Here is a 13,488-nt window from a genome sequence, read left to right as displayed (position 1 = left end):
ACTGATCAGCTTCTATAGGCCATGTATACTTTCTGTGCTTTCATTACTTTTTCTCATCCATCAAAACTCCTTCTCAGGGCTTGTGTGTTCAGCCACGCCTATTGCTCATGCCACCATTAACTTTGTATACCCTTCTTATCTTTCTGCTCTATAGGAAGCACTCCTTCTGTAATTTTTCCGTATCGTTTGTATATATTTGTTGTTCTATGGACCCACAGCTGGTGACAGCAGTTTAACGCTCATACTGGGTCTGGCACAGCTGGTAGTTCCCGTTTCTTTTCAAAGGGAGTTCCTTCTTTTCTGTCACTATAACATTATTAAGATCAAATTATACATAATATATTACTTATTATCTGTGATGGATAAGCGACCTGCCCTGGGTGTACTCTGCCCCTCGCCCAATTACCGCTGGAGGTAGGCACCAGCCCCCTGCGACCCTCCATGGATAAGCCAGTACAGATAATGGATGTATATTACCTATGATAATTTGATAATAAAACAATTTTAAAAATAAAATGCTTGTGTTATGCATGTATCTGTCACCTACCGAATGCAGCATTTAATCAATTAAATAAGTCATATTGTCATATTGGTAGCTGTAAGTATTTATTCAAACAAAGTGCAGAAGACGTTGCGCGTTTAAAGCTTTCTACATGTTTTATTGGATTTTGAACCATCCCGTGTTTCCCCCATACTGCAGAGTATTCACCCTTTATGTGTCGCCCCTTTGGGGTGGCTCTGAAAGAAAAGTGTTTGTTTCAGCAAGTTGCATTGACACGGTCAGTCCTGCACACCTATGCACATCCCCGGTTCTAGAGTACACCATTTACAAACAAACAAACAAATGTGTCCCTTTCTATTAAAAAAAAAAAAAAAAGGTACAAGGACATCTGCTTTACCGCTTCACTAAGGCCCCATTAACCCCGTTTGGGATATATTAACATGTACGGGTCACATGCAATGTCGAGTTCTCATTCAAGTGCAGCCCCCATAGAGACTGATGGCTGCAAAGGATTTTGCCTCCATCAACAAAAAAAGAGGACAACCTTTTGCCTGTAGTATTGTCTGTTAAACTCTCTCTCTCTCTCTCTCTTTTCTTGTACCCCCCTCCCAAAGAGAGCCACAGCCCTCTCTGTTTTTCATTTGTTACCTCTGCAAGGTGGGAAGTAGAGAGAGTACGTTTCCAGAAGCAAGGTAAGGGAATGTTTCTGAGCGTGTTACCCACAACCATACCTGAGGGTGATTGTACAGAGGCGGGCAGAATCAGATTTAACCTCATTGTGCTCACGAGGGTACGCCGGTGAGGGTTTGGATGAGGAACGGGCTGCAGCGTAACAAAAGTAGCTTTTCATCGGGTTTTCTTTTTGCCGCGTTCACCTGTCGGAGCAATGTCTCGACTAAAACAGAGGTAAACATCTTTTCTGGAAAATGAAGACATCGATACTGTTTTCTTCCAGATTCTGGAGGAGATGCAGCTTTGCATATGAATATTAGAGATTTAACTGCAGGGGAAACTTTTTTTAATGACTGGCCTTTGGATTGACTTTTTCATCAACTGGTACCACATTTTTTTCAATATTCATAGATATTCCTCGTTTTGTTCTTTTTGAACACTGCTAAATAGTCTCTTGTCAGAATTAGTTTTCATGTCAAGAAGGGTTTTTCCTTTTGTTAGTTAAAAATTTCATCCTTTACATCACAAATTTTGGTCAACGAGTTGTGAAAGGGTATTATTTCCTGTGTTTTTGTGCAAAATTTGCAAAAAAAACAAAAAAAAAAGTTGTTACAGTATGTCTCTGTCCTTGCACAGTTCCTCTGCAGCTTCCCCGTTGTCTCAGCTCAAGATGTACAGCTTCATGGGTGGGGGACTTTTATGTGCCATAGTGGGTAACATCCTGCTGGTGGTCTCCACGGCCACAGACTACTGGATGCAGTACCGTCTGTCTGGAAACTACGCCCACCAGGGTCTCTGGCGCTACTGCATGTCCAACAAGTGCTACATCCAGACCGACAGCATCGGTAAGAGCATATTCAGTCTCGATATTTTAATACTCTCATGCATGAATTGGGACACGTTTCTTACTGCGGTGCTTCAGTCATTGCTGACGCGACAAAGATGTTGGGTATATTCTATTTTTCACATATAATTCAAACAATATGTACCATACATGATGAATATTCAGGATTTTTAACCTTATACATCTCAGTATTTTGATTTTCTTTAAGAAATACAAACCACAGAAAGTGGTGGTGTTTAAAAGCTGGCTGCGACACTGATTCTGTTCAATTCTATTGTTTTGTGGACAGGAAAACAACATAGATTGATCCATCCATGTTCACTGGACACAAAAAAATTCTTGCTAGAAGAACGTTATGTATAATTTTTTTTTTCTTTTACAAATCTTAATTTGTAAGCTTAATTTCATAAGAAACAGGCAATGTTTGCATATTTTTCTAGTTTAAATAATTGGCAACAAGAAGAATGCTGGTCCGTTTTTTTCTCCTCGGTGTAATGTCATTCGTAAATAAATGGCTCCACCTGTGACTCTCACACACACATATAAAAATAGATTGCCAGCAACATTATGTATAATTTTATATTTCTAAGTTTGTAATGAATACTAACTTGCTAATGCTAACTAGAAAAATCAAACGTGAAAAAAAAAACAGAAACACACACACATAAAGTCGCCTTTTTTTTCCCTATCTTATATGTAAAGTGAAATTTGTGTGTGTGTGTGTGTGTGTGGGGGGGTCAGAAACTTTAATTCATGCCATACTAAAGACATGAAGAAAAATAATTAATAATTTCCTTGCAACCTGGTCAAAGTGAAAATAAAAAACAACAACAAAAATCAAAGGGCCCCAGAGGGTTTGTGAGAGTACACCTTCACCTGTTCAAACGTCACCGCTGAGATCTTAATCCGTGTTGTTCATCCCGCGTTTGCAATCCGGCAGGCAAGAGTGCCCTGCTGTGGATGGTGAGGGGAACAAAAAGAGTCAATGGGATGCTCCACTGAAAGAAGAAAGCTCTGAACTTACTCAGATACTACTCAACTCCTCCTTAAACATTTTTTTTAACCCCTTCCATTTGGCACTTTATACCACAGAACCAAAAGCACAACCACCAGACTGCCCAATGGTGTTAAAATCCTAATCTACTGTCATGATTATGCCTTTTTTTTAATATAATTGCACATATTTTAAAAACAGTAATACAATAATGATAACATGCTTGTACCAACATGTAAGATTTCCTCCTCCTCCCTTCCAGCTTATTGGAATGCCACCAGGGCCTTCATGATCCTGTCGGGAATATCGTGCTTTGCTGGCATCATTGCCGGCATCATGTCCTTTTCACACTTCTCCTCCTTCGAGCGCTTCAACCGCTCCTTTGCTGCAGGAATCATGTTTTTCATCTCCAGTGAGTTTCCTATCGTTTGACCGCACACCACGGACACAACTTGAAATTTTAAACAGACCAATAGAGTATGACTGACAGGAACTGTTTGATTCGCAGCTTTCTTTGTACTGCTGGCCATGGCCATCTACACCGGCGTGACGATGAACTACCTGGGAAAGCGCTTTGGTGACTGGCGTTTCTCCTGGTCCTACATCTTGGGCTGGGTGGCCATGCTCATGACCTTCTTTGCAGGTGTGACAGGACAAAATGCGTTGTCATCTATATGCATCAGAGCAAATTCAACGGCACACTCTAAAATGAAAGCAGCATTAAGAGCCAGACTGTCCATGCAAAGTGAAAACTACCGGACCACTGAAACTAATGTCTGTTGCAGGTATTTTCTACATCTGTGCCTACAGAATGTGTGAGTGCAGGAGAGGAACGGCCCCACGCTAGATGTCTGCAGAAGGCACGGGACACGCTCAGTGTGGCTCGACAAGCAGGAAGCATCAAGGCAGCCCCGACTGATCCGATGAAGATGCGACATCTGATGGAGATGCTGTCGCAGGTCTTTGATGGTCTGCTTGGCTTGTTGAAGAAAGGAGCCGGGGTTATTTTATTCTAGGAATACTCAACATTGACAAATTTAAGGCATTTTTAGCCAGCAGATGGCAGCACTAACACAGCCGGTCGCAGGCTCCTCTGATAATTGACTTTTTCTTTACATTTGTTTTGAATATTGCATTTAATAAGATAATAAACATGTTAGAGAAAGAAGATTGTTGATCATTCCTGTATGGCAAAAAAATAAATAAAAAAAATTGGAACTCTTTTGACCAGACACGACACGATGAACAACATAGACAGATTCTCTCAATACTTTTGTCTTATATGCGCAGAAAATACTCAGAGACAGCATCTATTGTTTAATATGAATTAAAAAAGACAAAGTTCTGTGTGTCGTATGTTTGTGTCATGGATTTTCTATACTAATAATTCTTCAAAAAGAACCCAGAAGGTATAATCAGACATAAAGCCATGAGTTTTATGGCAAAGGGTTTAGCTTCCATCCAGCAGGACGTTCCTTATCCTTCTCCTTGATGGACTCTGCTTTGCATTTAGATTGATTGCAGAAGGAAAATGTAGAGAGGTTGTTTGTGTTCGCTAAAATGACGAGCAGAACCCAAGGAGAATATCGCGTTCCTCGACCGGGGAACCAGGGCGGAGGCCTCCAGCTACTGATTGTCTAACTACCCTTTGTCAGTAGATGCAGTTTCCTCCGTTCTCCTGCTATTGGTTAAATTCCCTTCATCAGCTGGGAGGAAAAGGGAGCCACGGCTGAGGTAATGAGGGCCTTGGTCATTTTGTGACGCAGAAACAATGACAGAAATGTAAACAGGTCTGCAGACAGATGAAGCGTTCCATACTTGCACAAAGGGGCTGCTGCAAAGAGATAATCTCTCTAATATTGTCCAGACTCAGTACCAGTTCATTTTAAATCATCCACTGAGGTCAGATCTCATCAGCCTGCAACATACCACAGCAGAGCTCTACGTTTTATTTTTAGTTATCTCTGCTCAGTCATGTGTTATATTCCACTTAGTGTAGAGTAGCTTTTAATAGCAACAGAGATTAGTAAGTAATAAAGTAGGAGAGAAATTGGTCTTTTCTCTCATTCACTCATTTGTGTTATCAAAAAAAAAATCACCATATACTGCAGTATTTAAGTCGATTTTAGTAAAATAGTGTAAAGCTTCTACAGCTGCAAAACAACAAGAACAGCACATTTCTTTGCTTATATGTCTTCATAGTTTTATACGTATTTGATAAACAGGCTGTAATGTGCTTGGAATATTTGATATAATTGTTTTTGGAACGGCCTGCACATTGCACATCTACAAGAAAAGATAGTATGTTATGTGAATCAGATGAGGAGTGCCACCATTGTTCATTTTGACATGCTTTCAGTAACATAAACAATTTCTCTCTGACTAAAGGAATATCAACGTCCAAACAGAAATCTATCACTAAAAATGCTGCTGGCACTTCGTTGTGCTTATTGCCTATTACACATGTCCATCCTCTTCACTCACTATCTATACGCTAATGCGTGCTGGTGCCAATCCCTAGCAGGCATTGGGGGGGAGGCGGGGTACACCTGGGCAGATCGCCGGTTTATCACAGGGCAACACAGAGACTCACAGGACATTTTTGTGATTTTATACCCCTCAACGTCTCTGGTGCCACCTGATATTATTCATCCCATGAATGCTTTTGAATCTATTTTTTCTTACTTCTTCTTCTTACACACAATGCAGAATATTCTTTAGTCTTCTTAAGTTAACACGTTACCAGATTTTTGTACTTTTGTCCTGGTCCTCCACTGACTACTTCCAACTGGAGTTTTTGCTTCTGCTGATGGGACGGGACGCTGACTCAGCAGGATTTATGGAAACCGCCCTCATCTCATGCAGTGGTGCTGATCAGGCCGCATCCAACTCCTTCCATTATTGTTAACTACAAAAACAGGCATCCAGAGACTGGATAATCTTTATATTAAGTAATAAGTAATAAAAATAAGTAATTTAAATGAATATTTCTTGCAGTCAGATGGGATTGGGTTTTGGAACAGATTTATTAAGGAGCACTAATCTGGTATTGCTCAGAGAGCACACAGAACAAAGGACAGGTAGATAAAACATTGCACAAGTAAAATAATAGAATTTACACATCTTGTCATAAATAAACCCTACATACAAACAAGACCAATATACGTCATTTTGACTCTAAATACACTCTAAAAGCCTTTTGGGGACGTCCGTTGACGCTACTGGGAGGATTCTGCAGGTAATGTGCTGTAGCTACCTTTTGGAGGAAAAAAGGAGAATCTGCAATTATACAAGCACAAGAAAAGTGGAAGAGACTATTTTTTTTTTCTATTTTAGATTTGATTTTTTCCATGCTTGGTGTCCTCTATTAAAGTTTGGGTCAATAATGGTGATTGATTAGGATTGTTTTAGAGAACTTCCTTGAACAGCTTGACTCCTCTAGTTTTGGTCAAATCATCTACTTCACTTCTCCGGCTTTTCCTGCTTCCACAGCAGTTTACGTCATAACTTGCAGCAGACAGGTTACACACAGGCAAAAGCATCCTTTTAAATAACCTTTTTAATGTGTTGTAAAGAGCATAAAGGCATCTGTCCGGAGTTAAAACTGAGGATTCGTCATAGATATTTGAACAGCTTTTGATCTGTTTCTGCTTTTCTGTTTTCAACATTAACACACGGCTTCAGTAAGACACACGCAACAGTCCCGTCAGTAATCCCTCCATCCTTCGCCGCATTGCACATTGCTTGTCCATCCAGACATTTCTCCGTGCTTTTGCATCTTTCTGCCTATTCATGCCTGAAGCAAAGATGGAAAGACCTTAAAGATCACAAGACACGATGAGAAAGAAATTCCTTTTGAAGCAGAGCCAGGATGTAAGATACAGGCTAATAACAAACTGAGTTTTTCCTTTTCATGTCAGGCGAAGCTGAATAAAAAAAGAAAGAAAGAAAGATAAAAGAATATTTAGATTTTGTTTCTTTTAAAAGAAGTGCAGGTGCGGCTATAGTCTGTTTTATGTTGAGGTGCTTTTACATACTACAGTGAAATATTAGAACCCCTTGAGCTTTTTCACAGTTTGTCGCGTTACGACGACAAACTTCACTGTGTTTTGTTGCGATTTTAGGTGATGGTTCAACACAACGTGTCACAACTAGTTGTGAAATGGAAGGAAATTTTATATGGTTTTCAAAGTTTAACACAAATAAAAATCAGAGGAGCTGAGCATGCATTTGTGTTCAGAACCTCTGAGTCTTATACCCCTAAAGATAAAGTGCCTTTAGAAGTCATCCAATTAAATTGAGTCCACCGGCGTGTTATCAGAAGTTTATAGAAGTCTGTGAAGAAAGGAGGAGATGCATGAACAAACAGCATCATGAAGACCAAGGAACAGTCCAGTGAGAAAGTTGTGGAGATGTAAGCACATTTATGGTATAAAACAACATCCTTTATCCAAAAATGAAAAGGGCTCCTTCTACTGCAGCCTGGCTTTTTTAGAAGAGTGGAAAGCTTAAAGGCATTGAAAGAAAACCATAACAAGTCCTGTTTGCCACAAGCCATGAAGGAGGGTGGAGGTTCCCCCTTCCAGCGGAACAATTCTCCTAAACACGAAGCCAGCGCTACAATCCAATGGTTTAGAACAAAACTAATTTCCCTGTTAGAACGTACTAGTCAAAGTCCAGTTCTAAGTTGCCACTGAGAATTTGAGGCTTCACAACTATGCCCTAGTCTGTGTTGGACTGTCACACGAAATCTTATCAAAATACACCAAAGTTCACGTGGAAATTTGTGAAAAAGCTCAAGGAGTGTGAAAACTTTCATGGCACCGTATGACATCTGAAATATATAAAGACAAATACTGTGGCACAGAGGAAACGTTCGCAGCAGCTTTACCATGTGATCCAAGCTATTGTATTAAAAGCACAACAGCTCTCTAGAAAAGAAAAGAAAAGAAAAGAAAAGAAAAGAAAAGAAAAGAAAAGAAAAGAAAAGAAAAGAAAAGAAAAAGAAGTTGAACGTTATGAGGATCTTTACACACTGTTGGTCTTAAAACACATCTATAAAATATAACTTTAATGTATGGCAACAACAAAAAATAACATCTGAGACATAGACTGTAACAGTGTACACAGAACAGCAAATTAAGACTATTACAACCTGTAGTCTTTTCATTGGAAATGATAGGATCAAGAATTGTTGCTTTGATTTATAAATTAATAGTTATTTTTAGTTGTTGTTGAGATTGGAGCAAAAACAATCAGGTGTTTCTGTAATATGGTCACAACACAAACATGTAGAAAAATGGAAACAAGTTTAAAATACCAGATGATATTAAAAGTCTTGTCTTGATTTTCTTTAAAACTGTGTGGGAACTCTGATACAGGTGTAAGAGCCCAAAGAAAGGTTAAAACCTCTTTTGTGAATCTGACAGGTTAATATCAGAGGGTCATCTGTGATATATTATCCGGCCTCATTGTTTAGCAGGGCGTGTCCTCCTTGGAGGGACTGACATCTGATAATGTGCCTCTCAAGCTCCCGTTTTCCCAGCTCTGCTCGCAGTGTCCATTTTCTCTGGATTATATTTTTTAGAGCTAGAGAAGAGTAAAGTGATAAAAGGAGCTGATTGAACTTCGTCATCTGTCATCTCTGACGTGAACTTGGTCCGCCAGATACCATGAAGATTCTGGATGTGCGGTCTTTGGAGAAGGTACCCGAGGTGGGAGATTGCAAGGCAAAATGATGATTTTTTTTTTTTTTTTGGTGCCATATACCTTGACTTAAAGAGAAAGCTGATAATAAACAGTGTTTGCATAGATCCCCCATGATAAAGCAAGGTTTTTGCTCTGTGGCAATTTTTTTTTTTTTTTGGCCATCCCAGACAGCTTGCTATGCCATGACGAAGTTCTCCGCTGTGGAGCGGATAAAAAAAAAAGCAAAGGTCACAGTGGGGGTTTCAAGATCAGATGAGTCTTTTAAATGTGTCTACGGCGATGGTGGTGGTGATGATTGTGCATGTCCTCCATGGTGACTCTGCCCCACGCGCCGATCACAAACGTTTCGATCTCGCACTCGTTGTCTCCCCGAGCGATGCGGAAGTAACCGTTCTCTCCCCAGTTCTTTCCCCACGAGTTGGCAGCAATCTGAGAATACAATGCAATGCAGAGACTCCATGAACAATTGAATCGGTGACATCAAACCTTGAACACACATCCCACACATTTGATTTGTTTGCATTGGAAAACTGTATTATTGTGACAATGAAAGCCAAATTCAAGACATTTGTTATGAAGTATAGGGGAGGAATGTTTGTGTCTCAGAAAATATGAAAAGCAGAGGCTCTGTGTGTTTTTAGAAGAAAAACCATACCCAGTATTTTCTTGGTGTCCCATTATAGTCTCTGTCCTCTCCCCACCTGTGCACAAAGCAAAGCAAAATGAATGAGAAATAAGAAACAGACTACTGGGTATTTACATAGGATTTTATATCGCAGACCATCACAAAGTAGAGCATTTGAAAATTATACAAAATTTTCAAGGTATTTATAAATACAAATCTGAAAATAAAACCAAAAGTTTATAGGGAAGGTGAGGAAAAGGTGTGAAAACATATCTCTGTATATAGGTGTATATGCATGCATATGTATGTACCCATGTCATTGCACGTATATATATATATTAGGGCTGGGCATCGATTAAAATATTTAATCGCGATTAATCGCCCTGATTAATCGCGATTAATCGCATTGTATTTACAAACTCCAAGAATGAATTCAAAAGTAGTGTAAAGAGCACTTTTATTTTAATGTTCTGCTGCCATATGAACAAAAGTGTTGTAACATTTGTAGCACTTATTTTATACTGGATATTTTCAACCCATCTATTGAATTTAGTGCACTAGTTGATCTTTTCTTCATAAGAGAACAGCAAGCACTGCAGCCAAAATATGGCCTTTTTTGACCTGCTGTATATTAGCCAGTCCCTAAGCTTGATGTATCATGAAACTGTTGACCTTTTGGGTTTTTATTTTATTATTACAATTAAATAATAATAATAATAAAAATAATAACAATAATAATGTTATGTTCAGTGTTTTTTCGCTAATCCACCTCTTATATATTTCAATCCTTATGTAATTTTGTCTGTGTTGTGTGCACCTGCCTGTTGCTTTAATCCTATAAATTTCCCCGTCGTGGGATAAAAAAAGGATTAGCTAATGTTATCTTATCTTAAATAACACTTTTTAATATATGTACTGGGTTCTTTCAAGGTCTTAATTACATGTTATGTGTGGGCTCCAGTAACATCCATCCATCCATCCATCCATCCACTGATCTACCTGGATGTTCCCTGGAGGACTGAAACGCCTCAGTCAGAGACGTCTGTGGGTCTGTCGGGGCAGTGAGAGAAGTTTCGTCTCCTCTCTCCGTTTCTGGGGCTCGACGTTTTCATGTTTTTTCACGTGCTTAGATAAATTTGTTGTGTTTCCACTGAAATTAACCGGCTTTTTTACAAAACATACAGCTTGATTTCATTTACGGTATTAAAATAAAGCCAAACGGTGCTACTTCCTCTGTTCATGTTTTTTCGCTGCTGCGGTCTCTCTCAGCTGTTTCTTTGCTAAGTTTGTGTGAGAGCTGAGTGGGCGGGCCAGACTGAGCCTGCGTGCTGATTGGCTGGCGCCGCTGAGCCATGTACGAGAGGGGAGGGGAAGCGAGAGAGTGCTGCCGTGACAGCGTGCTGCAGTCAGCGCGCCTGCTGACTGACACTGACTCAAAGCATGTGAGCAACATGCGTTAATGCGCGATAAAATAAATATCGCCGTTAATAGTCTAATGAATTAACGCGAAATTAACGCGTTAACTTGCCCAGCCCTAATATATATATATATATAAGTCATTTATACTGCTTTACATGTGTGTTTTTGTGCGTGTCCTGTCTGACAATGTAGCATTAAGAATTGTTGTCTTAATGCCAAAAAGAGCCCAACAGATTTTACTTTCACAAATGGAGCATTACTGCTTTCACCATAGGGCTCCACTTGATTTATACATGCAAGAAGCTTTATTAGATTTTATGCTGGGACTATTTCATGTTCAATGGACACTGAAATGGGAAGGTAAAAGAGGACAAAGGGAGATAAACAAATGACACAAAATGCTAAAAGGGAGATAAGGTGAAAGAGAAAGAGGAGAGGAAAGGGAGAGAGCAATATAACATCCTCTGAGTCTGCTTCTACACCTGCAAAGAGGAATATAAAAAGAACAGAAAAAACAACCAATAAGGTATTACAGGTACAAACAACCAACGCCTTGATACCATCACTGAAGAATATGCTGTATGATTTAATACAAAATGTATAAAGTGACAGCTAAAGATAATAACCATTGTTGAACAAAAAGCCATGAGCATTCTTGTTTGCAGTTTGACACAAGCCATGTAGGGGGCATGGGAAGATGTGGAAGAAGGGGATCTGAGACCAAAATGAAACTTACTACATGCAAAACACTATGTATGATTAAAAAAAACACCACATCAAACTGCCCCCCCCCCCCCCCCCCCCCCCCAGCCTTCCCCTCCCCCTTCCCTTCCCCCTTCCCTCACCCCTGAAACACTGTGGTGGCAGCATCTTGCTGCTGTGGAGACGCTTTTTTTCAGCAGAGACAAACAGAGGTAATGGGAAAATAGATTAAGTTAAATGCAGGATAAGCCAAGAAGAATACTTGTTAGGTTCTGTGCAAGACTTGAGATCGGGGTGAAGGTTCACCTTCCAGCAACACAACAGCTCTAAACACACAGCAACAGCTTTGGAAAGGTTTTAGACCAAGCATAATAATGTGTAAGAATGGCTGGGACATAGTTAGGTCCTGAATCCAATTATCTGTGATAAGACTTGGAAAAAATTATGAGCTTGAGCTTTTTTACAAAGAAGAAGGGGGGAAATTCCAGTCTTTTCACGTTCAAAGATTTTTGACTCGATTTGCAGCAAAAGATGTTTTCTATGAAGGATTTGCTGAAGGGGGTCTGAATCCCAATAGATGACAGATTCATGGATTCAAGGCAATGGATCACTTTCTTTCTACCGTACAATAATACTCTACTTTGAGTTTTTGATTCACATAAAATCACAAAAGAAAAACATATTTAAGTTGAAAAGATGAAAAAAGTCAGACTTGTGCAAGCAGGTAACTGTATGTTCCCAAACATCCGTTACAAACACTTCTACGAAAACACAATTGTCAGAGAAAAGTACACATAGGTCAAGCGATTTGATCTAGTCGACAAAATTATAGTTATTTATATCTCTGCAGCAGCCTTTTCACACCCACATGCTATTCAGATCCAAAGAACATGGAATTCCCCCTTTTGATTGGCGTTTCCGCCCACCAGACATGGAAACAGGGGATAAGTTGTGAGGAAATGAACACCACCTCAGTAAACCAACCTCAACATAGGAGAACATATTTCAAAACACACAGGCCCAGCATGCAAACCTTATCTTTACTCTTCATGCTTGCCAACAGATTTGTTTTCCGGAAACCTTGGCATCAGCCCATGAATTCCCACTACGGTCCCAAGCTTTGGCTGCCAGCCCCTGCAGTCTTTGCTTCGCATCATCAAAAGATTCTCCCAAAGCCAATTCCCATCCTGTTTTTGCACTGCATGCGTTTCATTTCCCAAGAGACTCCCGGTGCCCAATCCCTTGTTGTCTTTTTATCAAGGAAAGGAATGCTGGGAAGCAGAGCGAAAGGTCAGAGTCTCTGCCAACTAAGAAGCTCGCCAGCACAACACTGGCCGGCGCTGCCAGCTGGCCATCACCGTCTGGGGTTGGTATTTTTTTTTAAGTGCGGTCAAACGTCACAGTGACCAAAAACAGACATTGTTGTATCAACAACATTTAGGGGGGGAAAAAAGAGTCTGAATCAGAGCGGCAAATCAAGGTTGGTGTTTGGGAATGAAGAAGAAACACATCTATACTTTTATATGTGTGGCTGGGAGAGATGTCCATGCCTTTCAGCAAATCCGTACACTGGTACAGACAGAGCCAGACAGCATCAGACCAGTACTTATCTCTTGTTAGACCCACAATAAGCTCGCTCACTCGCTCATGGACAATGATGGGCATACCACTGTGCCGGTGCGCCCCTCTCATCCCTCTCTCTGGCCGATTGATCCCCCTCTCTCTGTCCAGTGCGGCGAGGGTCAGCATCCCAGACAATGCTCTTTCCACCGCGCTGGGCCTCAATGCTCGTTTCACAAACTTTCCCAGGCCCCAGGCTTAAAGGAAAGCGCGGCTACGGGATTTGGCCTGTGCAAACACCCTGACGCCTGTGGCAGGTTGAGCTGCAAAACACGGTCCCAACGGCAGCCCTCCGCCATCTCATCTGGGCATGAACCCGTGTCACTGGTGCATCAACGCCAATGACATCCATCAACAGTGATGAGGAGCAGCAATGTCGGGAGCGGTATTTAAAAAGCAAA

General features: G+C 40.5%; 2 protein-coding genes across 3 annotated transcripts in view; one reads left to right on the top strand and one right to left on the bottom strand.

Annotated features, from left to right (window-relative positions):
• Positions 1-1,085: 1,085 nt before the first annotated feature.
• LOC105930387 (lens fiber membrane intrinsic protein) lies at positions 1,086-4,357 on the top strand. Of its 2 annotated transcripts, none has more exons than XM_012868583.3 (5): positions 1,086-1,194; positions 1,811-2,019; positions 3,275-3,424; positions 3,521-3,655; positions 3,798-4,357. In XM_012868583.3, the coding sequence occupies exons 2-5, from the start codon at positions 1,845-1,847 to the stop codon at positions 3,857-3,859; spliced, it is 522 nt and encodes a 173-aa protein (XP_012724037.2). In that variant the 5' UTR covers positions 1,086-1,194; positions 1,811-1,844; the 3' UTR covers positions 3,860-4,357. The 2 variants fall into 2 exon arrangements, with proteins under 2 accessions (XP_012724037.2, XP_012724036.2); XM_012868582.3 differs by lacking the exon at positions 1,086-1,194 and adding an exon at positions 1,224-1,408.
• A 1,662-nt stretch (positions 4,358-6,019) lies between these two features.
• tinagl1 (tubulointerstitial nephritis antigen-like 1) overlaps positions 6,020-13,488 on the bottom strand; it is a 35,559-nt gene continuing 28,090 nt past the window's right edge. The window contains exons 11-12 of the mRNA XM_012868590.3: positions 9,377-9,422; positions 6,020-9,150 (exon numbers count right to left, since the gene is read on the bottom strand). Coding sequence (XP_012724044.2) covers positions 8,983-9,150; positions 9,377-9,422 — 214 coding nt within the window. The 3' untranslated portion in view covers positions 6,020-8,982. The remainder of the gene's footprint in view (positions 9,151-9,376; positions 9,423-13,488) is intronic.

The sequence above is a fragment of the Fundulus heteroclitus genome, chromosome 13, assembly GCF_011125445.2.
Source record: "Fundulus heteroclitus isolate FHET01 chromosome 13, MU-UCD_Fhet_4.1, whole genome shotgun sequence".
Classification (NCBI taxonomy): Eukaryota; Metazoa; Chordata; class Actinopteri; order Cyprinodontiformes; family Fundulidae; genus Fundulus; species Fundulus heteroclitus.
This window is presented reverse-complemented; position numbering and strand designations above follow the sequence as displayed.

Excerpts from the sequence above, each read along its gene's own strand:
- LOC105930387 (XM_012868582.3), top strand. The coding sequence starts at position 1,389 with ATGTCTCGACTAAAACAGAG. Across the intron at positions 2,020-3,274 it reads CATCCAGACCGACAGCATCG|CTTATTGGAATGCCACCAGG; the intron begins GTAAGAGCATAT and ends CCTCCCTTCCAG. Across the intron at positions 3,656-3,797 it reads GCTCATGACCTTCTTTGCAG|GTATTTTCTACATCTGTGCC; the intron begins GTGTGACAGGAC and ends TGTCTGTTGCAG.